This window comes from Gigantopelta aegis, chromosome 14, assembly GCF_016097555.1.
Source record: "Gigantopelta aegis isolate Gae_Host chromosome 14, Gae_host_genome, whole genome shotgun sequence".
Taxonomy (NCBI): Eukaryota; Metazoa; Mollusca; class Gastropoda; order Neomphalida; family Peltospiridae; genus Gigantopelta; species Gigantopelta aegis.
In genome coordinates this window covers 31491872-31517895 of record NC_054712.1, presented here as the reverse complement: position 1 = coordinate 31517895, position 26024 = coordinate 31491872, and the positions used below count along the sequence as shown (strand labels likewise).

At 40.9% G+C, this 26024-nt stretch overlaps 1 protein-coding gene across 2 annotated transcripts; it reads left to right on the top strand.

Annotated features, from left to right (window-relative positions):
- Positions 1–1885: 1885 nt before the first annotated feature.
- LOC121388329 lies at positions 1886–25569 on the top strand. Of its 2 annotated transcripts, XM_041519627.1 has the most exons (6): positions 1886–2130; positions 15020–15053; positions 17808–17942; positions 19275–19476; positions 22019–22252; positions 24084–25569. In XM_041519627.1, exons 2-6 carry the CDS (start codon positions 15024–15026, stop codon positions 24170–24172), a joined length of 690 nt encoding a protein of 229 aa, XP_041375561.1. In that variant the 5' UTR covers positions 1886–2130; positions 15020–15023; the 3' UTR covers positions 24173–25569. The 2 variants fall into 2 exon arrangements, with proteins under 2 accessions (XP_041375561.1, XP_041375560.1); XM_041519626.1 differs by lacking the exons at positions 1886–2130; positions 15020–15053 and adding an exon at positions 15354–15603.
- Positions 25570–26024: the final 455 nt, after the last annotated feature.

The following is a 26024-nucleotide window of genomic DNA, read 5'->3' as shown; positions in this document are numbered from 1 at the left end:
TGTATAGTCGGCGGCACAACCGGAGGTGCTGAAGTCAAGGCCTGTGGAGTTGGTCCAGGTTCCATCGTAGAAGACGGGATGTCCGGGGCTGTCGCCTCTTCTGCTCCAGTCTTCTTCGGGGGGTCGGCGTTGGGCGGTCCAGCAGACGGAGTCGCTGCCGGCGGTTTAGCCGCCGGTTTTGACTCCCCCTGCGCCGCCGCTGGCGCACGTCTCCTCTTCCTCCACCTTCCTTTCTTCGGGACTCTATCACCGTACACCAAGGTCACGGTTGCCCGTGACCCGGTGTACGTGACTCGATATTCTAGCAAGCTTCCATATGTGGCAATTAATCCCCCCAGGTGAGGGGGGGTAATTGCACAGCGCACTCGACAACGTGTTGCTGGATAGGCTGCATAATTGGAAGTGGTCCAACAAATGCTCGATCGGGTTCAAATCTGGACTTTAGGGTGGTCAATCAAGCACTGGGACATTGTTTTGATTGAAGAAGTTAAGACAACCCCTCAGCAACGCGCGGCACGCGTCTGAATATCGCTCACCTCGATGTCGATAGACACGTCATCGTCCATCTGACTTGTAAAGCGAGAACCGAGACTCGTAAGTGAATAACACACGTCTCCAGTGGGTCAACTGAAACCGATTTGGTTCATGTGCACGCAGCCATTGCAATCGACGTTGAAGTCGCCTGGGTGTAAGTTGCGGACCAACGTAGGGACGTCTTGGCCTTAAGTTGAACTCCCGCAACCGAATCCTACCCGTTCGTGGACACACTGGGCGACCATGAGTGCTTACGACCTGACTCGCTGTCTCCGTAGCCGTCTGAAATCGGTGAGACGTGTGCCTCTATCTTGATATTGCAACGTAACGCGCGGACGTCCGCTCCTGGGACGGTCAGCCAATCTTTCTGTGGCTCTGAGAAGTCCAGCTAAACGAGGATTCGTTGACTCATGTACCCCAAATTACTGGGTGACGCGACGTTGCGATTGTCCCTGCATAATTATAGCAATAACCCTACCCCTATCAACTTGTAACATTCGCGGTATTTTGTTTTTCAATCGTGTTGAAATGAAATGTTGTGCACTCGATGTGTATTGTTCAAAACTTCCATTTGGTATGGCGTTCAAGTTCATAACACGTGGTAGTGACCCGGATGCATCTTTCTTGACAAATCGGTAAAAAAAACACCACCAAAAAAACCATACATGAAGCTTCGTACAATCATGGTTGACCCAATTTTAACCCACGATTCTTTAGACAGTACAATGAGATAACTATGTGTCAAATGTTACTACATTTGGTATACGGATAAAAAAAAGTTATATTACCAAAACTGAACTTGCGTTTGGGTTGGGTTTTTTCCGCCAGTGTATATATAAAGCAGAATAGCTGCATGCGATATAGGTGTGCACTACAACAGCTTGCTCTGAATGTGCACGTAAAGCCCTATGACCTGACCATGTGATATATTTGTTAACAGTAAATCGGCTAATTGTCTGTGTCATTAATTAATCTAACAAATCATTAACTTAACGAACAAGACGCAGTATAATTTAGTAATCACGATTCTTGTAGTTCAGATCATTTGATCGCGATCGATAATATCTTATGAGTAATGGCGCGTTGACACGGTACAGCCTTAAGTAACGATTTACGGTAGAATCGTATTATACAAAAGAATCTTAATCACTATGTTTTTAATCGCGCATTACAATGTGTACATCATTTAAAAAGAATAAAATGGGTCCTTTGATACACACAAAAAAAAAGTAAATTGTTTTTTTAAATCGCACCGTTAAAACGTGCCTATATATCTACATTTTGTCGATGTGTGATCTCTGCATAGCGATTTCTCTAGCTTGTTTACATCTTGCGCGAAACGTCACCGATAAATCTCAACATGGCGCTGATATAATTTATTCGCAATCTATCTCACAACCCGGTATTAACCCTCTGCTAGTTGGGCGTGTGCCAAACGCGGGACGTGTAGCAAAGGGCAAATATTGGGCTACCCTTTCAAAAGGGGGTGTTTTATTAGCGTCGACCTAAAAATAGGGTTGCCACTGGAAACGCCAAAAGAAACGCTGCTCCGAGTAGAATGCCCATGTCGTGGTAAACAGAAAGAGGTTTTGACAGGTAAGAACTAAAGGTAGATCTGTTATCCTTTGTGTTTGTCAAAAGACACGCTCCGTTTCAAAGAAAACCGTTTTGCTTTTGAATTTGAAACAGCCGCAAGTGTATATATCTATCTACCGATATTTTAGTTCGGCTCTTGCCACTTTCACATGTTAAATGCACCGGCAGAGGTCGAGATTTACCTAGGCCTACCATTTTGTGATGGGATATCAGCATTTCATGTGGTAGACAATTATTAGTACACTTAAAAAAGGAAGGTGATACCGAAAACATGCCATACGTGGTCATTTGACCCCTCCAACGGTGCCCCTCCCCCACCCCTCTCCCACCCAACCAAAAAAAAAGTATATGCAGGTTAAAAATTAATTCAAGTGTCAGCTAGCAATATCTTGTTTATTAGGTGAGGATATAAACATGATAGGACCATATCTTGTTTATTAGGTGAGGATATAAACATGATAGGACCATATCAGGTTTATTATGTAATGATGTGTACAGGATAGGGTCATATCATGTTTATTATGTGATGATGTGTACAGGATAGGGTCATATCAGGTTTATTATGTGATGATGTGTACATGATAGGACCATATCAGGTTTATTATGTGATGATGTGTACAGGATAGGGTCATATCATGTTTATTATGTGATGATGTGTACAGGATAGGGTCATATCATGTTTATTATGTGATGATGTGTACAGGATAGGGTCATATCAGGTTTATTATGTGATGATGTGTACATGATAGGACCATATCAGGTTTATTATGTGATGATGTGTACATGATAGGCTTATATCAGGTTTATTATGTAATGATGTGTACATGATAGGACCATATCAGGTTTATTATGTGATGATGTGTACATGCTAGGCTCATATCAGGTTTATTATGTAATGATCTGTAGATGATAGGGATATATCATGTTTATCATGTGATGATGTGTACATGCTAGGCTCATATCATGTTTATTATGTAATGATGTGTACAGGATAGGGTCATATCATGTTTATTATGTAATGATGTGTACAGGATAGGGCCATATCAGGTTTATTATGTGATGATGTGTACAGGATAGGCTCATATAATGTTTATTGTGTGAGGATCTAAACAGGGTACGGTCATATCATGTCTATTATGTGATGATCTAAACAGGATATGGTCATATCCTGTCTATTATGTGATGATCTAAACGGGATACGGTCATATCATGTCTATTGTGTGATGATCTAAACAGGATACGGTCATATCATGTCTATTATGTGGAAATCTAAACAGGATATGGTCATATCATGTCTATTGTGTAAGGATCTAAACATGATACGGTTATATCATGTCTATTATGTGAGGATATACAGGATAGGGTCATATCATGTCTATTGTGTGATCTAAAAGTATATATAGGCATATTTAAAAGTAATGATACTGTATTCCGTACGACGATTATTTTCTTTACTAATTAATACAATTTGCTGATATATACCAAAAGTCTACATCGGAGCAAACATTATAGGCCATTCGCTATACCGTAGATATTAAAGGTATGGGTTAGTTACCCGATTTAGGGAAAACTAAGCACTGAAATAAAGGACATTTCAACGATTTATTATGTTACATTGTTACATACTTCGGGAAGAGGTGTAATGGGTTGAACTCTGATAAATAGTTACAAATGACTTGATTCCATACAGAATGTTTGCAAACGGTAATTAATTTAATTTTAAAATATATAAATATTTCGTTGTAATGGATACTTTTGGCTAGAAGATGACATTATGCAATTGTGAAAGAGTCCCGTTAACCAGAACATCTTGAAAGGTCGTTATGACTAGCACTGCTTGGTTTGTCCGTTAACCAGGACGTCTTGAAAGGCCGTTATGACTAGCACTGCTTGGTTTGTCCGTTAGCCAGGACGTCTTGAAAGGCCGTTATGACTAGCACTGCTTGGTTTGTCCGTTAACCAGGACGTCTTGAAAGGCCGTTATGACTAGCACTGCTTGGTTTCCCCGTTGACCAGGACGTCTTGAAAGGCCGTTATGACTAGCACTGCTTGGTTTCCCCGTTAACCAGAACGTCTTGAAAGGCCGTTATGACTAGCACTGCTTGGTTTCCTCGTTAACCAGGACGTTTTGAAAGGCTATTATGACTAGCACTGCTTGGTTTGTTCGTTAACCAGAACATCTTGAAAGGCCGTTATGGTTAGCACTGCTTGGTTTGTCCGTTAACCAGAACATCTTGAAAGGCCGTTATGATTAGCACTGCTTGGTTTCCCCGCTGACCAGGACGTCTTGAAAGGCCGTTATGACTAGCACTGCTTGGTTTCCCCGCTGACCAGGACGTCTTGAAAGACCGTTATGGCTAGCACTGCTTGGTTTGCCCGTTGACCAGGACGTCTTGAAAGGCCGTTATGACTAGCACTGCTTGGTTTCCCCGCTGACCAGGACGTCTTGAAAGGCCGTTATGGCTAGCACTGCTTGGTTTGCCCGATAACCAGGACGTCTTGAAAGGCCGTTATGACTAACACTGCTTGGTTTCCCCGTTAACCAGGACGTCTTGAAAGGCCGTTATGACTAGCACTGCTTGGTTTGTCCGTCAACCAGGACGTCTTGAAAGCCGTTATGACTAGCACTGCTTGGTTTCCCCGTTGACCAGGACGTCTTGAAAGGCCGTTATGACTAGCACTGCTTGGTTTCCTCGTTAACCAGAACATCTTGAAAGGCCGTTATGGTTAGCACTGCTTGGTTTGTCCGTTAACCAGAACATATTGAAAGGCCGTTATGACTAGCACTGCTTGGTTTCCCCGCTGACCAGGACGTCTTGAAAGGCCATTATGACTAGCACTGCTTGGTTTCCCCGCTGACCACGACGTCTTGAAAGGCCGTTATGGTTAGCACTGCTTGGTTTGCCCGTTGACCAGGACGTCTTGAAAGGCCGTTATGACTAGCACTGCTTGGTTTCCCCGCTGACCAGGACGTCTTGAAAGGCCGTTATAACTAGCACTGCTTGGTTTCCCCGCTGACCAGGACGTCTTGAAAGGCCGTTATGACTAGCACTGCTTGGTTTCCCCGCTGACCAGGACGTCTTGAAAGGCCGTTATGACTAGCACTGCTTGGTTTCCTCGTTAACCAGGACGTCTTGAAAGGCTATTATGACTAGCACTGCTTGGTTTGTCCGTTAACCAGGACATCTTGAAAGGCCGTTTTGACTAGCACTGCTTGGTTTCCCCGCTGACCAGGACGTCTTGAAAGGCCGTTATGGCTAGCACTGCTTGGTTTGTCCGTTAACCAGAACGTCTTGAAAGGCCGTTATGACTAGCACTGCTTGGTTTCCCCGTTGACCAGGACGTCTTGAAAGGCCGTTATGACTAGCACTGCTTGGTTTCCCCGTCGACCAGGACGTCTCGAAAGGCCGTTATGACTAACACTGCTTGGTTTGTCCGTTGACCGGGACGTCTTGAAAGGCCGTTATGACTAACACTGCTTGGTTTGTCCGTTGACCGGGACGTCTCGAAAGGCCGTTATGACTAACACTGCTTGGTTTGTCCGTTGACCAGGACGTCTCGAAAGGCCGTTATGACTAACACTGCTTGGTTTGTCCGTTGACCAGGACGTCTCGAAAGGCCGTTATGACTAGCACTGCTTGGTTTGTCCGTTGACCAGGACGTCTCGAAAGGCCGTTATGACTAACACTGCTTGGTTTGTCCGTTGACCAGGACGTCTCGAAAGGCCGTTATGACTAACACTGCTTGGTTTGTCCGTTGACCAGGACGTCTTGAAAGGCCGTTATGACTAGCACTGCTTGGTTTCCCCGTCGACCAGGACGTCTCGAAAGGCCGTTATGACTAACACTGCTTGGTTTGTCCGTCGACCAGGACGTCTCGAAAGGCCGTTATGACTAACACTGCTTGGTTTGTCCGTTGACCAGGACGTCTCGAAAGGCCGTTATGACTAACACTGCTTGGTTTGTCCGTTGACCAGGACGTCTCGAAAGGTCGTTATGACTAACACTGCTTGGTTTGTCCGTTGACCAGGACGTCTCGAAAGGCCGTTATGACTAACACTGCTTGGTTTGTCCGTTGACCAGGACGTCTCGAAAGGCCGTTATGACTAGCACTGCTTGGTTTGTCCGTTGACCAGGACGTCTTGAAAGGCCGTTATGACTAGCACAGCTTGGTTTCCTCGCTGACCAGGACGTCTTGAAAGGCCGTTGTAACTAGCACTGCTTGGTTTCCCCGCTGACCAGGACGTCTTGAAAGGCCGTTATGACTAGCACTGCTTGGTTTCCCCGCTGACCAGGACGTCTTGAAAGGCCGTTATGACTAGCACTGCTTGGTTTCCTCGTTAACCAGGACGTCTTGAAAGGCTATTATGACTAGCACTGCTTGGTTTGTCCGTTAACCAGAACGTCTTGAAAGGCCGTTATGACTAACACTGCTTGGTTTCCCCGTTGACCAGGACGTCTCGAAAGGCCGTTATGACTAGCGCTGCTTGGTTTCCTCGTTAACCAGGACGTCTTGAAAGGCCGTTATGACTAGCACTGCTTGGTTTCCCCGCTGACCAGGACGTCTTGAAAGGCCGTTATGACTAGCGCTGCTTGGTTTCCTCGTTAACCAGGACGTCTTGAAAGGCTATTATGACTAGCACTGCTTGGTTTCCTCGTTAACCAGGACGTCCTGAAAGGCCGTTATGACTAGCGCTGCTTGGTTTCCTCTTTAACCAGGACGTCTTGAAAGGCTATTATGACTAGCACTGCTTGGTTTCCTCGTTAACCAGGACGTCCTGAAAGGCCGTTATGACTAGCGCTGCTTGGTTTCCCCGCTGACCAGGACATCTTGAAAGGCCGTTATGACTAGCACTGCTTGGTTTCCCCGCTGACCAGGACGTCTTGAAAGGCCGTTATGACTAGCAATGCTTGGTTTCCCCGCTGACCAGGACGTCTTGAAAGGCCGTTATGACTAGCACTGCTTGGTTTGTCCGCTGACCAGGACGTCTTGAAAGGCCGTTATGACTAGCACTGCTTGGTTTCCTCGTTAACCAGGACGTCTTGAAAGGCCGTTATGACTAGCACTGCTTGGTTTCCTCGTTAACCAGGACGTCTTGAAAGGCCGTTATGACTAGCACTGCTTGGTTTCCTCGTTAACCAGGACGTCTTGAAAGGCTATTATGACTAGCACTGCTTGGTTTCCTCGTTAACCAGGACGTCTTGAAAGGCCGTTATGATTAGCACTGCTTGGTTTCCTCGTTAACCAGGACGTCTTGAAAGGCTATTATGACTAGCGCTGCTTGGTTTCCCCGCTGACCAGGACGTCTTGAAAGGCCGTTATGACTAGCACTGCTTGGTTTCCCCGTTAACCAGGACGTCTTGAAAGGCTATTATGACTAGCACTGCTTGGTTTCCCCGCTGACCAGGACGTCTTGAAAGGCCGTTATGACTAGCGCTGCTTGGTTTCCTCGTTAACCAGGACGTCTTGAAAGGCTATTATGACTAGCACTGCTTGGTTTCCTCGTTAACCAGGACGTCCTGAAAGGCCGTTATGACTAGCGCTGCTTGGTTTCCTCTTTAACCAGGACGTCTTGAAAGGCTATTATGACTAGCACTGCTTGGTTTCCTCGTTAACCAGGACGTCCTGAAAGGCCGTTATGACTAGCGCTGCTTGGTTTCCCCGCTGACCAGGACATCTTGAAAGGCCGTTATGACTAGCACTGCTTGGTTTCCCCGCTGACCAGGACGTCTTGAAAGGCCGTTATGACTAGCAATGCTTGGTTTCCCCGCTGACCAGGACGTCTTGAAAGGCCGTTATGACTAGCACTGCTTGGTTTGTCCGCTGACCAGGACGTCTTGAAAGGCCGTTATGACTAGCACTGCTTGGTTTCCTCGTTAACCAGGACGTCTTGAAAGGCCGTTATGACTAGCACTGCTTGGTTTCCTCGTTAACCAGGACGTCTTGAAAGGCCGTTATGACTAGCACTGCTTGGTTTCCTCGTTAACCAGGACGTCTTGAAAGGCTATTATGACTAGCACTGCTTGGTTTCCTCGTTAACCAGGACGTCTTGAAAGGCCGTTATGATTAGCACTGCTTGGTTTCCTCGTTAACCAGGACGTCTTGAAAGGCTATTATGACTAGCACTGCTTGATTTCCTCGTTAACCAGGACGTCTTGAAAGGCTATTATGACTAGCGCTGCTTGGTTTCCCCGCTGACCAGGACGTCTTGAAAGGCCGTTATGACTAGCACTGCTTGGTTTCCCCGTTAACCAGGACGTCTTGAAAGGCTATTATGACTAGCACTGCTTGGTTTCCCCGCTGACCAGGACGTCTTGAAAGGCCGTTATGACTAGCACTGCTTGGTTTCCCCGTTAACCAGGACGTCTTGAAAGGCTATTATGACTAGCACTGCTTGGTTTCCCCGCTGACTGCGCACTGAGTGAATCAAATTAAGTATCACGAGCAGGCTCTTGAGAGACAAACAGCACATAAATTAAATGGAAAAATTATTACCAACAACGTAAGTAGCACTACATGTACAAATATATCAATTTATAAATATCTTGGAGATTAGTTTGTTTTAATACAAGTAAAGGTACGTTCCAACGGTGCCAAACAGACTAACGAGTTTGAAACAATAATTAAAGTTGGTTGTGTTGAACTACACCTCTAGAATACATTGATTTATTAATCATCGGCTATTAGATGTCAAACATTTGGTAATTTTGGACTCGTATATTTTTCCATTAACAGCAAGGAATCTTTTATCTGCAATTTACCAGACAGGACAGCACATACCACGGCCTTTGGTATACCAGTCGTAGTGCACTGGTTGGGACTTCTAAATTGTTTTCGTTGTTTTCTAAAATATATAGTACAGACCGGCTGAGTCATTGAAGAAAGATGAATTGGCTTGTAACTATAATTAATAAAGATTAGATTTATTTAAGGCTATACCGAATGACATAAAAAGTCAATTACATATAATAAACGTTTCTAAATAAATTTAACATCAGAGTGCATAGAGTAAATTTCCTTTTTGGTACAGGAGTAAAGGCAACTACTGGAACAGCCATTGTAAACAATGCAGGTGCAATTGCCTACCCTTGGCTGTTCCAGCATTCTAATGGGGTCGTGAAACAAAGGCAAACTTTGAATTTTAAATACATGATTAGGCTATGCTTTTAGTTTTGTGTTAAAATTGAAACGTATTCTATATAGGCTTATGTACACTTCGACAGCAATTTGTTAACAAACTCTGCAAAATTATTCTAAATAGTATGCGAGTTTGTGTCAGTTTAAAATTTAATCATGTGTTGTACATTACATATATTAAGCGCACGGATGCAAAAAAAATAATAATAATAAAAAATAAATAAATAAATAAATTACAAAATTATGCCTTGCCCAAAGAAAGAAAATTATAAATTAAGCCTTGCCCAAAGAAAGAAATTTATAAATTAAGTCTTGGTCAAAGAAAGAAATTTATAAATTAAGCCTTGGTCAAAGAAAGAAATTTATAAATTAAGCCTTGGTCAAAGAAAGAAATTTATAAATTAAGCCTTGTCCAAAGAAAGAAATTTATAAATTAAGCCTTGACCAAAGAAAGAAATTTATAGATTAAGCCTTGACCAAAGAAATTTATAAATTAAGCCTTGCCCAAAGAAAGAAATTTATAAATTAAACCTTGTCCAAAGAAAGAAATTTATAAATTAAGCCTTGACCAAAGAAATATATAAATTAAGCCTTGTCCAAAGAAGGACATTTATAAATTAAACCTTGTCCAAAGAAAGAAATTTATAGATTAAGTCTTGCCCAAAGAAATTTGTAAATTAAGCCTTGTCCAAAGAAAGAAATTTATAAATTAAGCCTTGCCCAAAGAAATTTATAAATTAAGCTTTGTCCAAAGAAAGAAATTTATAAATTAAGCCTTGCCCAAAGAAATGTATAAATTAGGCCTTGCCCAAAGAAATGTATAAATTAAGCCTTGCCCAAAGAAATGTATAAATTAGGCCTTGCCCAAAGAAAGAAATTTATAAATTAACTGTGCCCTTTCACCTGCAGTCGCCGTTAAGTTTAAACATTTCGTCAGTTGCCAGGATGACTTTAAGAGGGTTGTATAAAACATGGCAGTATCTCATTTCTTTAAAGCCATACTCAACCTCGCCTGACTTCTTGGTCCCGTATCAAGTGTCAATAAAACTAATTTCACACGTAATGTTCTGTCTGACAACACATGCTCCAGTGAAGTTTCATACGCTAATGTTCTTTATCACGAAACTTTAGTTCTGAGTGACTCCATATTTTGCTAGTTGTTACATGTTTTAATTTCAAATAAAATATTGTTCGTACAAGTTGACGAATTACCGAGTATCAAAGTAAGTAGATTAGATGTTGTTTGTTAGTAGGTATTTTTAATGTTTTATTGTTAAATCATGAGAGGTCATTCTGTTTCTATTTTTATTTTCGATACTGTACCTAAATATCTGAGGTAACGTTACTTATTCAACCTTGGCAATTATAAAAAAATTTACCACGGCAAAATATGCCGTGCAAAATAGACTCCAAGCTGTTTTCTTTAGCAACTGTGTTATTAATGTGTAAGGTGGGAGTTGAATTTGTTAGTATTACAAAAATAAACAATTAATTAAGTAAAGTGTTATAGAAAATTGAAAGTTCTATAACAAAATAAATGCTATGGAAAATTATTGAAAACACCGCGGCACTCTTCACGGCATTGCCGATTGCCGTAGTTAAAAACATATTACCAGGGTTGCATATATGAGATTTTAGTTATTCACCCTTGCAATACTAAAAGGATAAGCATGTCAACGTTATGAATGGAGAGACAGGGTAAAATTAATAGCATGATTGTCCCATGGAGAGGATATCGGACAAAGGAAGGAAAGAAATGTTTTATTTTACGACGCACTCAACACATTTTATTTACGGTTATATGGCCTCAGACATATGGTTAAGGACCACACATATATTAAGAGAGGAAAGCCGCTGTCGCCACTTCATGAGCTATTCTTTTCGATTAGCAGCAAGGTATCTTTTATATGCACCATCCCATAGACAGGATAGCACATACCACGGCCTTTGATGTACCAGTCATAGTGCACTGGCTGGAGCGAGAAATAGCGCAATGGGCCCACTGACGATAACGGACAAGAGCATACATATAAATAATGATTCCAATTGGCCGCGAGTTCAGATGGTGGTGGGCATATACCTCCCTGTTCAGTTGTTGGTTTGTGGTTTTTGTCTTACGAGTATAAAGTTAAAGTTTGTTTTGTTTAACGACACAACTAGAGTACACTGATTTATTATTCATCGGCCGTAGGATGTCAAGCATTTGGTAGTTTTGACATAGAGTCTTAGAGAGGAAACCCGCTACATTTTTCATCAGTAGCAAGGAATCTTTTATATGCACTATCCCATAGACAGGATAGCACAGACCGCTACCTCTGGTATACCAGTCGTGGTGCTACATTTCTCCATCAGTAGCAAGGAATCTTTTATATGCACCATCCCGCAGACAGGATAGCACATACCACAGCCTTTTAATGTATTGGACTGTTTAAATTTAGCTGTTAGCTTTTTTATGATATAATAAATCACTGCATGGGTGACTGTACTGGAAACAGTGTGAATTATAATATATGGTTTTTATCAAGACAGTACTTAGTCACAATCCGTAATAAGATGCGTTGACACAATGCGACTCACAGTAACGATTTTAAGCATGTATGTACAGTGGAACTGGATTGAATACGAAATATCAATGACAACAGACACATTTTGTCACCACTGATAACAACAGACATTTAGTTGGTATAATAGTATGTATAGTGTGAGTCGTTCGTATTAATATCTTCTTTGATTTACACAAAAGAAATTTCCACCTGCAAGCTTGTGCATTTTAGTGTATACAATGTCGCTAATCACCCGGTCTAAGATATTGGAGATAAATGAACCTTAACTGAAGAATTATAGTTGTGATAAACACTTTGTTGGCCTCGTTCTTGCACAATCAGATTGGTTTCCAGTTAAACTAAGCTTGAAATAAGCTGTGACAAAAAAAAAAGGCCGGTCGTATTAGAGAAAATCAGGTCAAGAAAAAGAGAAGAAAGGAATGTTAGTCAGCAACTGCCAAGACGTTTCTGGAACAACTGCCAGAAATACTGTTAATCACAGGATACTACTGCCCGGCTAGGGAAAAAGCTGTAATGAGTTTCAGGCGCGTGTCTAGAAAAATTATGCAGGGAAGTCTAGACTGTGATCAGAGAAGTGTCATGGGGAATTCAAGTCATACTTTCCTAGAAAATACATTGAAAACTCGAAAATTCGCTTTGGGTAGGAGGGGGTCTGAGCACACACACACACACACACACACCACTCCCCCCGCCCCCTCCCCGAAACCCTACCCATCAGCCCCCGCATTGCACACGCGTCTGCTTTTTTTGTGCCTGATAAAGACTATTAAGCAGTTGAATGATTTTGTCTCTCGAGCTTAGCGCAGGGATCGAAATTGGCGGATATTCCTGCCAGATATTCAGTTCGGCAAGCTACACGAAGTTTGTTTTGTTTAACGACACCACTAGAGAATATTGATTATTAATGGCAAGCTACAACTTCTGCTGGCCCGAATCAAAAACTGCCGAACCAAATATGATTGGCTCAAACTTAGCCGGGCAGAATAGTTGTCGGACCTTTTATGCTTGTGGCAACTAGTATTTTTTTTTATATACAGTCAAACCTGTTGCATGGTAACTCTGTAAAACTGCTATTTGTTTATAACGGACGTTTCAGACGTTCTTTCTTATTTATTTTTTTACCAGCGCTCCACGACTGATATATCAACGGCGTGGTGTGTCTTATTCTGGGGGGGGGGGGGGATGCAATCGGTAAAAATAACCTTTGTTATCAGCGGGTTTCTTCTCTCACTATTTAGACTATTTGCTGTAAAGAGATAAAGGTTGGTTTTGTTTAACGACACAAATAGAGCAGATTTATTTTTTCATCATCCGATATTGAATGTCAAACATTGGCAATTCCTACAGTCTTATAGAGAAATCCCGCTCCACTTTTTTCGCTTATATATATATATGAGGGTTTCAACTAAAGCACCCAGTATAATGTGTCTAAAGCACCCAGCATAATGTGTTATTATACTAAACATGCATAAACACCACTAAGGCGTCTGAGGTTTATTTCTCTTTGTTTACACTTAAGGTACTTGGGAAATTCCTCCAAGACACATGGGACATTAATATATGGTAAACACTGTCACTGGGGTTATCTTAAGGAACCCAGGATAGTAATGGTCTGCCAATATTGGTTAGGTGTGTGTCATGTTATCAGAGTGACTGGGGTGAAAGATAGTTCACTGAGAGACTGAGAGAGAGACAGACAGGGAGAGAGAGAATATCTGGCAAGAGAGAAAGACGTTTGGGGCCAACTCTCCATGTCATATACTTTGTCTATATGTTATCATCATGGATTAAAGAATATAATCGAGATCGAACTTGTGTAGTTTTTGTGTGAGGGTGCTTTATGCACTCGGCCATATATATATATATATATATATATATATATATGCGCCATCCCACTGTCAGGGTAGCACATATCATAGCCTTTGATATACCAGTTGCAGTGCTCTGGCTGGAAGGTCAGGCATCTACATATAGGTACCAGTATACCAAATAGCTTCTCACCAGGTCAAAGTTCGAAGTGCTCCTAACTTTGAATGTCGCATTAAATACGACAATGCCTGTCATTGGTGAGATTTCTGACAGGACGTGCTGTCAGCAGACGTTGTTTTATCTGGCCAGTAAATTCCATAGCCAAATATGTGATAAGCAGTTACTTATTTTTTTAAAAGAAGCTACCTAAGAGATAATTAAATTTGGTATATTATGACAGGTGTGTGTGGGGGGGGGGGGGGGGGGGGGGGGGGGGGGGGGGGTAATACCTGTTTGTACTGAAGTGGGTGATTTGGACAATTCGATTTTTGTCTGCTTAAAACAACGTGTGCTGCTTACACGTTTGGCTGTTTTATAAACGTGTGTGAAGATAACGTGTTTTCAGTTGTTCTGATCATTGAGGTGGTCTTTATAGTTAGGTTTGATCGTATAAAAGTATTATGAAAAAGAAATTGCCAGCTGTGTCTACATCATAGTTCTGTTTTTTAAATTAAATCTTTCTTCTTTTTTTTTCATTTGATCCTAGGGATGTATCTCATGGACAGATAGGCGGGCAACTGCCGCAAGAAAACTTTAAAAAAAACAAATTGGGGTTTTTTTTAAATTTAAAAGTAGCTTTTTTTGTCCAGTTGGAGAATACGCTATATTATTATGCCCCGGTTCCGTTTTTACTGGCCTCATAGGTCCGTGTGCGGCTATTTTAGCAGGGAGAGTTCTAGACGGTGACGAGTGGAGTTTATAGTGGAGGGAGAGGGTCGAGTAATGCTCCCTCCGGAAAATATATTTTTAAAACAAATTGCTAGAGCAGGAAGGGCTTTTGAACCCTGAATCCCTTCCCCTACACACATGCCTGCTCACCCCCTCCTTGTTATTTTAAGCTGTGTACGGCTCAGGAGTTAAAGGGTGCCTTCATGCGTTTAAATGCATGTGTAGGTTTAAGTATCTTGTACAGTTATATTTCTTTTTCAAAATATACAATTGAAGCATACAAAAGGTGGCTTAAAATCAATAAATATTATAGACATAACTCAAAAGAGTATTATGAGCCACAGTATGCTAACAATTAACCGTCATCTAATCTAAACATGTTGCACCCACATTTCGTTCAAATTGCGAGACTGTGTTTTATTATCTTGAAGAAATGGCAGTTATTCTTAAGACTAAAAATATGTTGGTTCTCTTTCTTTTCTTTTTTACAGCACTATGTCGTGGCAGCATAAAAAGGTACCCACTGTGAGTATATTAACTTTTACTCTATATGATAGAAGGAAAATGTTTGATTTTCTATAACCGAATTCATCCTCAATGGATCTATATTGAATAAGGGTGTATCACCTTTTCACAACTGCGGCTTGACTGGTTGTCTGAATAGACTGGAAGCGTTAAGGGACGTGCGTTTTTGTTTGAATGCCTTTAGCCACCCTACTAAACACAGGCAGTGTGTATTACCATGAGAAAATTCACAATATACATGTACTTATCTCACACGTATGTGTATAGCTCTTGTGTGCCCCGTATAATATACGAACGTCGAATCATCTGTGTATCGTGACCATGGCTACACGGGACGATTGATTAAACGGAAAGCGATAAGGATCCGGGATTCGTTTTCGTTACCTCACTAAGTCCGTTAATTTGTATTAATAAAAAGGCGGACGGATTACGCAGTTCAGCTGGCCCGATGGCAGCCTATAATTTTGGATACCGCCCCCGAGACTTCAAGTATGAAAACATGTCAAAAGTTGGAGATTTTCGAAACACTTTGTTCGAGTATAAAATGAAGGTAACACATCGATATAGGCCTATAGGCTATAAATAAAGTTGTGTGTGGTTTTTTCTTTTGTTTTTGTGTATATAATACTGTTCTCTTTTTTACTATAGTCCGTCCTATCCTCCTACAAAAATGTTTTTTGTAAACAATTTCAGTTTGGTTTGAAAAAAAGTAAAAGTGTTTTGGAAATAACACAAATACACTATTTGTGTGTGCAATTTAGAAAACAGTCAGCTTAGAAATAAATAACTTGTATAGTATATACCATAGTAAGAAAAAAGGCGTTCCCCGTGGGATGGACTATAGGTTACATAAAACAATATTTATTTTAGTAAAATACATTAAAGGGACTGTCCTGAGTTTGTTCCCATTGTTATAATGTCGACTAAGAGAGAAATTTTAATGGCTACAATTGTATAGTAAATACATTTTTTTTCTGTAAAAATATATCTTTGGCTGCGTATTAATCGGTGGCGTCGTGGTTAAGCCATCGGACATAAGGCTGGTAGGTACTGGGTTCGCAGCCCGGTACCGGCTCCCATCCACAGCGAGTTTTAACGACTCCGTGGGTAGGTGTAAGACCGCTACACCTTCTTCCACTAACAAGCAACCCACTGTCCTGGACAGACAGCCCAGAATGCTGAGGTGTATGTCCAGGACAGCGTGCTTGAATCTTAATTGGATATAAGTACGAAAATAGGTTAAATGAAATTAAATGAAATGACTGTCCCAGTGTTTGTAATAGGTTAAACTTCACATTATTTCCTAATATCTAAAAACAAAAATCGTTCGTACAAAATTACTGGAAAACCTAATCCAGTTTGCGTTACTTACATACATTAGGACGACCAGAAGCACATTGAATTCAATATACAAGAAACTATATTTAGTGTGCTATTTTAGACGTTATACTCGCATAACTGTCAAATAGCTAACATTATAAGCCATAAAATTCGTTTTGGAAAGTTGCGAAGGAAACGACACTTTTTAAATTTGTATTTGGACGCAAATGCTAGAAAGTGAGAAATTAGAAATAATTATTAATAATCAATTATTAGTCTCAAAATTGGACTTATAGTTTAACGTTTTTCATCAGCAAAAGTTAACGGGTTATTTTAACGACACCACTAGAGCACATTGATTTATTAATCATCGGCTATTGAATGTCAAACATTTGGTAATTTTGGCACGTATATACATGTAGTCTTAGAGAAGAAACCCGCTACATTTTCTACCTTAGTAGTAAGGTATCTTTTATATATACACAATCCCGCAGACAGGATATAGCACATATCACGATCTTTGATATACCAGTTGTAGTGCACTGGCTGGAACGAGAAGTAGCCCAATGTGCCCACAGACGGGGATAAATCCCAGACCGACCGCACATGAAGCGAGCGCTTTACCACTGGGCTACATCCCGCCCATTTTGTCATCAGCAATGCAGAAGATAAATGGGGGGGGGGGGGGGGGCTTATGATTTTCAGGTACATCATAAACTTCTGAAAATTAGGAATCCTAGATGAACCAAGAATACTCTCAAAATAAGTCTTAGATGGAACAAGTTTGTTTTGTTTAACGACACCACTGGAGCACATTGATTTATTCATTATCGGCTATTGGATGTCAAACATTTGGTAATTTTGACATATAGTCTTAGATAGGAAACCCGCTACATGTTTCCGTTAATAGTGTTCAAGGGATCTTTTATATGCACAATCCCACAGACAGGATAGCACATACACGACCTTTGATATACCAGTCTTAGTATAGAAATAGCCCAATAGACCCCCCAATGGAATGCAAAACCTGCTTTTAAAACTCATTACCAGAAACCTTATTTTGCATTTTGAGCGGCATTTGCTGTCTGTTTTTATGTCGGTAAAGCTCTCGCCTAATGCGCGGACGGTATGGGATCGATCCTCGTCGTTGGTCCCATTTGGGCTATGTCTCGTTTCAGCCAGTACACCACGACTGGTATATCAAAGGCTGTTGTATGTGCTACTCTGCCTGTGGGATGGTGCATATAGCAGACCCCTTGAGCACTACTAAAGGAAAAAAGTAGCGGGTTTGATGTCAAAATTACCCAAATTTAATGTTTCACATCCAATAGCCGATGATTAATAAATCAATGTGCTCTAGTGATGTCGTTAAACAAAACAAACTTTAACTTTCCTGCCGTGTTAATAAATGAATTGATTTACCCTATATTCTAGAGTAACGGGGCATACCTGTTCGTCCGTTTTCCAACGAGCGGCGGGTCAAACCTGGGAGTCGTGGGACAGGCCTGTGTGCTGGCCTCCAGTAATGTCCGTAACTTCCGAGGCAGATTTCTTGGCATCGCCCGTAAGGTAACCATTTATTATATTATTTAGCCATGTCTACCAGTGTCTAATCTATATACCTGTTATACCTATTTATATACATGTATCTGTTAATTTACTATCTGTCTATATCTGCGTCTGTTTGTTTGTCTGTTTTCTGTCTGTCTCTGTATTTTTATGCAGGTCCGTATGTTGGGATGGGTTTTATGGGTCGGACCCTCCCCCCCCCCCCCCCCTCCCGCCCCACCCCGTCCTCCTCTCCGCTTAAGCAGATTTTATTTTCTTCAATACATTTTCTGGGGGAACATGTCTCGACCCCTGCCTACTGCCTGATCATCGATATTTATTGTCGGGTAATATTCCCTTGAGGTCAGTAATTTCCAATGGGTGTCGGTTAGTGTCAGATTTACGCCAGCAACATTTTCATTTTTGAATGAAATGTCATCTGAACACAAGATAACGTTTGATTTTGTGGATTCTTTTAATGGTTATCGTTAACTTGGAGAGACCAATAAGATTATATTTCAGTTGATTCACCTCACCTCTCTTTCTTTCTCTCTCTCTCTCGCTCTCTCTCTCTCTCTCTCTCTCTCTCTCTCTCTCTCTCTCTCTCTCTCTCTCTCTCTCCTGTCAATCTCTTTTTTGTCTTTCTCTCCCTCTCCCTCTCCCATGTGACGTCTATCTTTCTTTTTCTCTGTCTCCCTCCCTCTCTCTCTGTCTGTCTGTTTGTCTTCCGCTCGCTCCCCCCTCTCTCTCTCTCTCTCTCTCTCTCTCTCTCTCTCTCTCTCTCTCTCTCTCTCTCTCTCTCTCTCTCTCTCTCTCTCTCTCTCTCTCTCTCTCTCTCTCAGTTCAACAGGTTTATAACTATAACTAGGTTGTTGACAATACTCGGGCTGATTTCAATCAGATTACAGGAATGTATCGTGGTTTGGAGTTGTGAGAGTTCGACTATAAAGCTAGCGAACGCTGGACATCTATATATGAATAGCCTAATATTTCACTGTAAAACGTGTTTTAGCACCAGCGGGGTGGTTCGTCCAGCCTACTCCCCTCAGTGATTGACATAATAAACTGATAAAGAATAGAAATTTAACTTTCTCATTGCATATCCTAGATCAGTATCTGCACTAAAACTGGCTTTGTCATATAATCTATTGCAGATATTTGAACTTTATCATTGCGTATCCTAGATCAGGGTTGAGTTCAGCCAGATCGAATAGAAAAACATATCCGCTAGACTGGTTTATGCGCTTCACGGTAAAGCAAATGACTATGTCCGAATCCAATAAAATAGTTCGCTGGCTGAACTTGGGACAGTATTCTCACTAAAATTGGCTTCTTTTATATCATCTATTGCAGATATTTGAGTCTGGTTACAGTTTTCGGGGAGACCACTATCATAAAGACGAAGCCTGTGTCGTATTTTTATTTCCCGACAGAGAGGCCGCCATTAAATTCTTCGTGAGTGACAAGAATTTCAAACAGCCTGATTTCCCGCCACCCGCTGGCGCCTGCGAAGCGTGGACGATCGATCGGTACTATACGCCAGAAGATGAAGCAGGTGTGTTCAAATCTATATACAGTCATACAAAATTAAAGTTTGTTTTCTTTAACTACACCACTAGAGCACATTGATTTATTAGTCATCGACTATTGGAAATCAAACGTTTGGTAATTTTGACATATAGTCTTAGAGAGGAAACCCACTTCATGTTTCCATTAGTAGCAATGGAACTTTCATATGCACTATCCCACAGACAGGATAGCACATACCATGCCTTTGATATACGTCGTGGTGCACTAGCTGGAACGAGAAATAGCTGAATGAGATCGATCCTAGATTGAGGGCGCTTTGAAATAAATACACAATTAAATTTGGAAACTTCCTTTAAGTTTTGTTTAGGGTTTTTTCTAGAATATTGTGTTGTATTCGTAAAAGATATAATGTAATATGTCAGTTTTTGAATGCGGTGTACGAATGTGTGTATATAAAATGTATTTTTTCAAACATTACACAAGTTTTCTTCGTCTTTTACCAATCATTTACCATCAAATACTGGTTTTTAACTCCGTACATCTATAATTGTCATTTTACAATAAAAGAAAAAAACAAATAACCAAGAACATGGGGGTTTGGAGGTCGACCTCATCACCTGCTCAAGGTAATATATTTTACATATATTTTCCGTAGAAGTATGGCTCCGCACCCCCACCCCCACACCCCCACCCCACCCCACCCACCAACCCCACCCCCCGTCCCTAAAAACTTCTCTCGACGCATTGTATACCCCACCCCTGCATGAATTACAGCATTCGCGCCTGTTTCCTAAGTCATTTAGACCACCTGTTCCTTCCTTTTATCCCCACCCCCTTATTGGATTTTTGTGGATTAAAACAAAACAAGAATGTACTCGTATTTCCCAGATTTGTGTCTCATGGGTAGGTCCTACTCTTTAGAGACACATTTGGAAAATAGGTCATTTTGTAAATTGACCAAACACAATTGTAGTTAATCAGTTGGAATTGTGTCTTATTATTAGGTGGGCTGTACAAAGCGCGGGGAGGGGGGATATCGGGCAGTTGCGCAACCAGAAAAATACGAAAAAGTGCCCGTTTTTAGTTTAAAGTTAAAGTTTGTTTTGTTTAACGGCATTACTAGAGCACACTGATTAATTAATGATCGGCTAATGGATGTCAAACATTTGGTAATTCTGACATACTAGTAGTCATCAGAGGAAACCCGCTACATTTTTCTGTTAGCAGCAAGGGATCTTTTGTATGCATTTTCCCACAGACAGGACAGCACATACTATGGCCTTTCACCAGTTGTGGTGCATTGGATCGACCGAGAAAAAACCCAATCAGTTTAATGGATCCGCCAAGGTGGTTCGATCCTGCGACGCAAGCACCTCAGGCGAGCACTCAACCGACTGGGCTAAATGCCGGTCCTTAATTAAAAGAGCTGTAGAAGATCCTCTGTTAATGTGTCCTAATTACTTTTATACTGCCGTTCCATTTATATTACGCTACGTACAACCCATCTTCATAAATCAAGGCTAATATTCGTTCCTCGTATTCAGCCTTGATACATGTAGTCAAGAAATCGTGCCACAAAATGCTTAAATTTCATTGGATGCGATGAGATCTGATTGCAACGAATCGCAACGCTCCTTATAGATTCCATTATTATTGTAAACAAAGATGGCAGCGTTAGCGTCCGTGGAAACGTGTCGTGTTTGTCACGATATGTTAAAAACAAAGTTTCGGCGGTTAATTTTTTATATTGCTTTCAAGATTGTCACATGTTACCGATGCTGTGATTGGTCAGCGATGTCATCTTGTAAGGGACATAATCGGTGTTACAAATTTTCTTCCAATAGAGGGTGCTAGTAGTGGATATCAGTAATCTTGACTACATGTATCAAGGCTGAATACGAGGAACGAATATTAGCCTTGATTTATGAAGATGCGTACAACCCTGAATAGTTCGTTTGTTGGCTTGTACCGGCCTCGGTGGCTTTGTGGTTAAGCCATCAGACTACAGGCTGGTAGGTATAGAGTTCGCAGCCCAGTACGGCTCCAACCCATACCGAGTTCTTAAGGGCTCAATGGGTAGGTGTAAGACCACTACACCCTCTTCTCTCTCACTAACCAACTAACAACTAACCCACTGTCCAAGACAGACAGCCCAGATTGCTGAGGTATGTGCCGAGGACAGCGTGCTTGAACTTTAATTGGATATAAGCACGAAAATAAGTTGAAATGAAGTGAATGAAATGTTGTTTTGTTTGTTTTAGGGTTATTTGTTGTTCGTTTTGTTTTGTTGGGGAGGGGGGGGTTGGTTTTTGTTTTGTCGGGTTTTTGTTGGGTCTTGGGTTGTTGTTTTTTGTTGTTGTTTGTAGGGTTTTCTTTTTTCTTATTGGTTTGTTTTGTTTTGTTGGGTGGGTGGGCTTGTTTTTTTGGGGGGAGGGATGTTTTGGTTTTGTTTTTGTGTGTGTGTGTGTGTGTGTGTGTGTGTGTGTGTGTGTGTGTGTGTGTGTGTGTGTGTTTTATATCATAGAAAACTAATGATTGTTTTTTTTTATGTCATGCCTGTTGTGCAGATTACAGCACGTTCATGATCTCCGAGATCCGTCTGACGAAGGGCTCGTATCTGGACCTGAAGCACCAGTTCGCCTCGCCGTTCGCCAACATGATGCTCGATCACGCCGCTCACCCGTTCGTCGTGCAGACCGACGACATACACTCGCTCCGCAGACACTACAAGGACCCGCACACCGTCGTCAACGTCCACCTGTTTAGAACACCCTCGCAGATGGGACAGATCATGAAGGATTGTACGTACCTTCCAAATAAAAGGCTCATATGTAGACTGCATGTGGTGCGTGCGTGCGGCAAGACTGTTGCGTCTGCGGCTTGCGTTTGTACGATTAAACCAGGTTAAAGTTGGTTTTGTTTAACGACACCACTAGAGCACATTGATTTATTAATCATCGGCTGTTGGATGTAAAACATTTGGTAATTTTGACATAATATTATAGTCTTAGAGAGGAAACCCGCTACATTTTTCATTTAGTATCAAGGAATCTTTTATATGCACCATCCCACAGACAGGATAGCACATACCACGGCCTTTGACACTAGTTAGAAAGAGAAATATGTATATTAAAGGCCCGCTTAGACTTAATGGGGTTCGTACGAACTGTTGAGTCTGTGGCTTGCGTTTTGAGCATGTAACCCATATGCTATTGTTTTAATGCGGCTGGCGGCATGCGGTTTGTAGATGTTTTATCCAGTCTAGACTCTTTCATTGACACTAATGTATTTCGATTTTTTTTTTGGGGGGGGGGGGGACGCATGAGCCGCATCCATGCTATATTTGGGCATTTTCGTTTTAAATTCGGGCACACAAGCCTGGGCCCAGTTTTACAAAACCTCATAAGCCTTGTTTTGCACATAAACGTAAATCTACAACTAAACCACAATTCACAAACGAAATAGTGGTGTTTTCCCAGGACAGTAGGCTATGCTTGAAGCCTTGAAGTGGCTATACCGGCCTCGGTGTCGACGTGGTTAGGCCATCGGTCTACAGGCTGGTAGGTACTGGGTTCGGATTCCAGTCGAGGCATGGGATTTTTAATCCAGATACCGACTCCAAACCCTGAGTGAGTGCTCCGCAAGGCTCAATGGGTAGGTGTAAACCTCTTGCACCGACCAGTGATCCATAACTGGTTCAACAAAGGCCATGGTTTGTGCTATCCTGCCTGTGGGAAGCGCAAATAAAAGATCCCTTGCTGCCTGTCGTAAAAGAGTAGCCTATGTGGCGATAGCGGGTTTCCTCTAAAAACAGTGTCAGAATGACCATATGTTTGACGTCCAATAGCCGATGATAAGATAAAAAATCAATGTGCTCTAGTGGCGTCGTTAAATAAAACAAACTTTACTTTTTTTGAAGTGGTTACAGAATGTATCTAAGGAGTGAATATAAACAGGATACTGTCATGTAATGTCTGTGTTTCTATTAGTATCAAAGGATCTTTCATATGACCCATCCCATAGACAGGATAGCACATACCCACGGCCTTTGGTGCCCTGATTGGGATGAGAAATAGCCCAATGAGCCCACCGACGGGGATTAATCCTAGACCGACCGCGCATCAGACTTTATCATTGGGCACCTCCCCGCTCCCTAAGGAACCACAATTATTTTTACAAAATTTGGCAAACACAATATGTAGTAGTTCTGGTAGCTAAAAATGATTTTATGTGACACACAAAAAAAAGATACTAGGTAAGTGGTATTAGTGGAATGTCAGTATTAAATTAGTTGCCTATATACGTACATTCATCCATTCAGAAAGACACACATACTCTTATATACTTTCACGCATAAATACCACACACACGCACGCACACACGAACGCACGCATGTACGAACGCACACAGATACACACAAACAAACAAACAAACAAACACAAACACACAAATAAACATACGTACGCGAACATCAGACACTATCTCTAATGAGGGGGGGCCACAATCTCTAGTGAGAGGGGCCACAGCTTTTAGTGGGGGGGGGGGGGAGGCACAAGCCACAACCTGCATTTTCGTCCTTAAGCGGGGAGGCGCATTTTTATTTTACTTTTTACTTTTTTATTATTATTTCAGATCGATATGACTCATTGCAAAGAATCCAGAACGAACTTGGTTCTGAGTACCACACCGTTTTCACCCTTGACCCGGAGGCGTGTCCCTAGTTCATTGCTGACGTCACTGTCATCGATGACTGACAGTTTTTAGCAAACACAACTGCATACATGTACATCTTGTGTATTTATTTACAAACTGCGCATAAACAGTTTTCATTGTGACCAAAGTGGAAATACGAAATAAAACAGCGTTCGTGCAAGGATGACATAATAAGCCACGTGATCTAGTGAAATATGGCTTCACGTGCGCATGTCCAGTAAAGGCATGCACGTGTGGTTTTTGTCTTTTATTCTTTCTTTTCTCTTCAATTTCTCCGTTCGTGACCTGCCTAGGAAAACGTGTTCGAAACGTAATTGGATATAAGAGCACTATTTTTATCGACACTATGTCAAATAAACCTTCATGTTGTGTAATGTTTAATATTTTACCTAGGCTGTTACATGAAAGCCGGCAGTTTCTTATAGTCATATCTTAATCAAAACAATTAAATACCACAATTCGATTTTATTGCAATGTGCCACCGTTGAATCTTTTTTTCTTTTCTTAAAATACACTTTATTAAAAACTATGACTTCAGTTTTATTAAAAGTTTGATTCATAAAGTTCCATAATTCGATTTTATAAACTATCAAAAATTCAGCTTTATTAGAAATTAGCATAGGCTTACTTTGGCTTTTTCTAGAAAGTGCCACAATTTGACTTGCATAGAAAATATCACAATTCAGTTTTACTAAAAAGTACCACAGATTACCTTAATATTTAAAATGTTTACTGGAAAACAACACAATTCTAGAAGAAGAAAATATTAGTTGTTAACCAAATTCATGCAGTTTCGTTTAATTCTAGCAAAAACCAGCCTACAAAAATGGGAGTTCGTACGGCTATGCACATTTGTACAAAGTACCACAGTTCAGCTTTATTAAAAAGTAACATAATTCAACTTTATTAACATAATACGAACGACAAAAGAACATTTTTAAAATCGTATCTATATCTCTAGCAAAAAAAAAAAAAGGACGTTTTGATAATATCGTGATTGCTATCGTTATCAAAATTAGTAAATATTAATATTTATCTTTTTAATATGTAAAAATCTGTATTTACCATCTGTATCTTCTTATTGTCGTACCTTAAGCTGTACCCTAAACGGCCGCGAGCGATGCGAGCGATGCGAGCGATTATTTTAGAAATAATTGATTTTAATTGCCGTATCCTAACTGGACGCGTGCGATGCGAAACATTTATCCGTCGCGTCGTACGCGCGCGGTTAGGACACGGCGATTAAAATTAATGATTTCTAAAATAATCGCTCACGTCCGGTTAGGATACAGCTTTATACATGTTTATGTTGCATATATTTTATCATTTAGCTTTATCTTCTTTAGAGTAGTTATCTGTTATGTTATTTGAATGTTTATTTAACATTAAACAAGTTTTACCTGTGTTTTCTTCTTCTTCTTCTTCTTCTTCTTCTTCTTCTTCTTCTTTTCTTCATAAAGTTTTTCTTTAGACACTTTTTGAATTACAGTGTTCGTTCGAAAATCAATATAATATTAAGAGTATTAGTACAATACGATTATATTAATACATGTATATGTAACTCAGGTGATTTTTAAACAAGTAGAAGTTAGTTCATTCCATTGCTATATCGAAAGCTTATGACTGCCCAATTAATTTAGTGAAAATATGTTTCACTAAAATTCTCAATTTGTAGGTTACCACAGATTGAGTAGTGGGAGTTGGTCTACAGAGTAGTACTACTACTACTACCAAACAATAAATAGTTGTACTTGTCCCCGTCTACAACGAGACTGTCATAGGTTTGGGAAAATAACCAATGGGATCGTTAAGAAAAGACACGGTATTAACAGTTACTTCCCTTAACTTCAAAAAACCTAC

What these genes read in the sequence shown, in the direction of transcription:
- LOC121388329 (XM_041519626.1), top strand. Translation starts at nt 15,502, where the DNA reads ATGGCAGCCTATAATTTTGGATACCGCCCCCGAGACTTCAAGTATGAA. An exon ending in TTCTTGGCATCGCCCGTAAG is followed by an intron (nt 17,943 to 19,274) that starts GTAACCATTTAT and finishes CATCTATTGCAG; the next exon opens with ATATTTGAGTCTGGTTACAG. An exon ending in GGGACAGATCATGAAGGATT is followed by an intron (nt 22,253 to 24,083) that starts GTACGTACCTTC and finishes TTATTATTTCAG; the next exon opens with ATCGATATGACTCATTGCAA.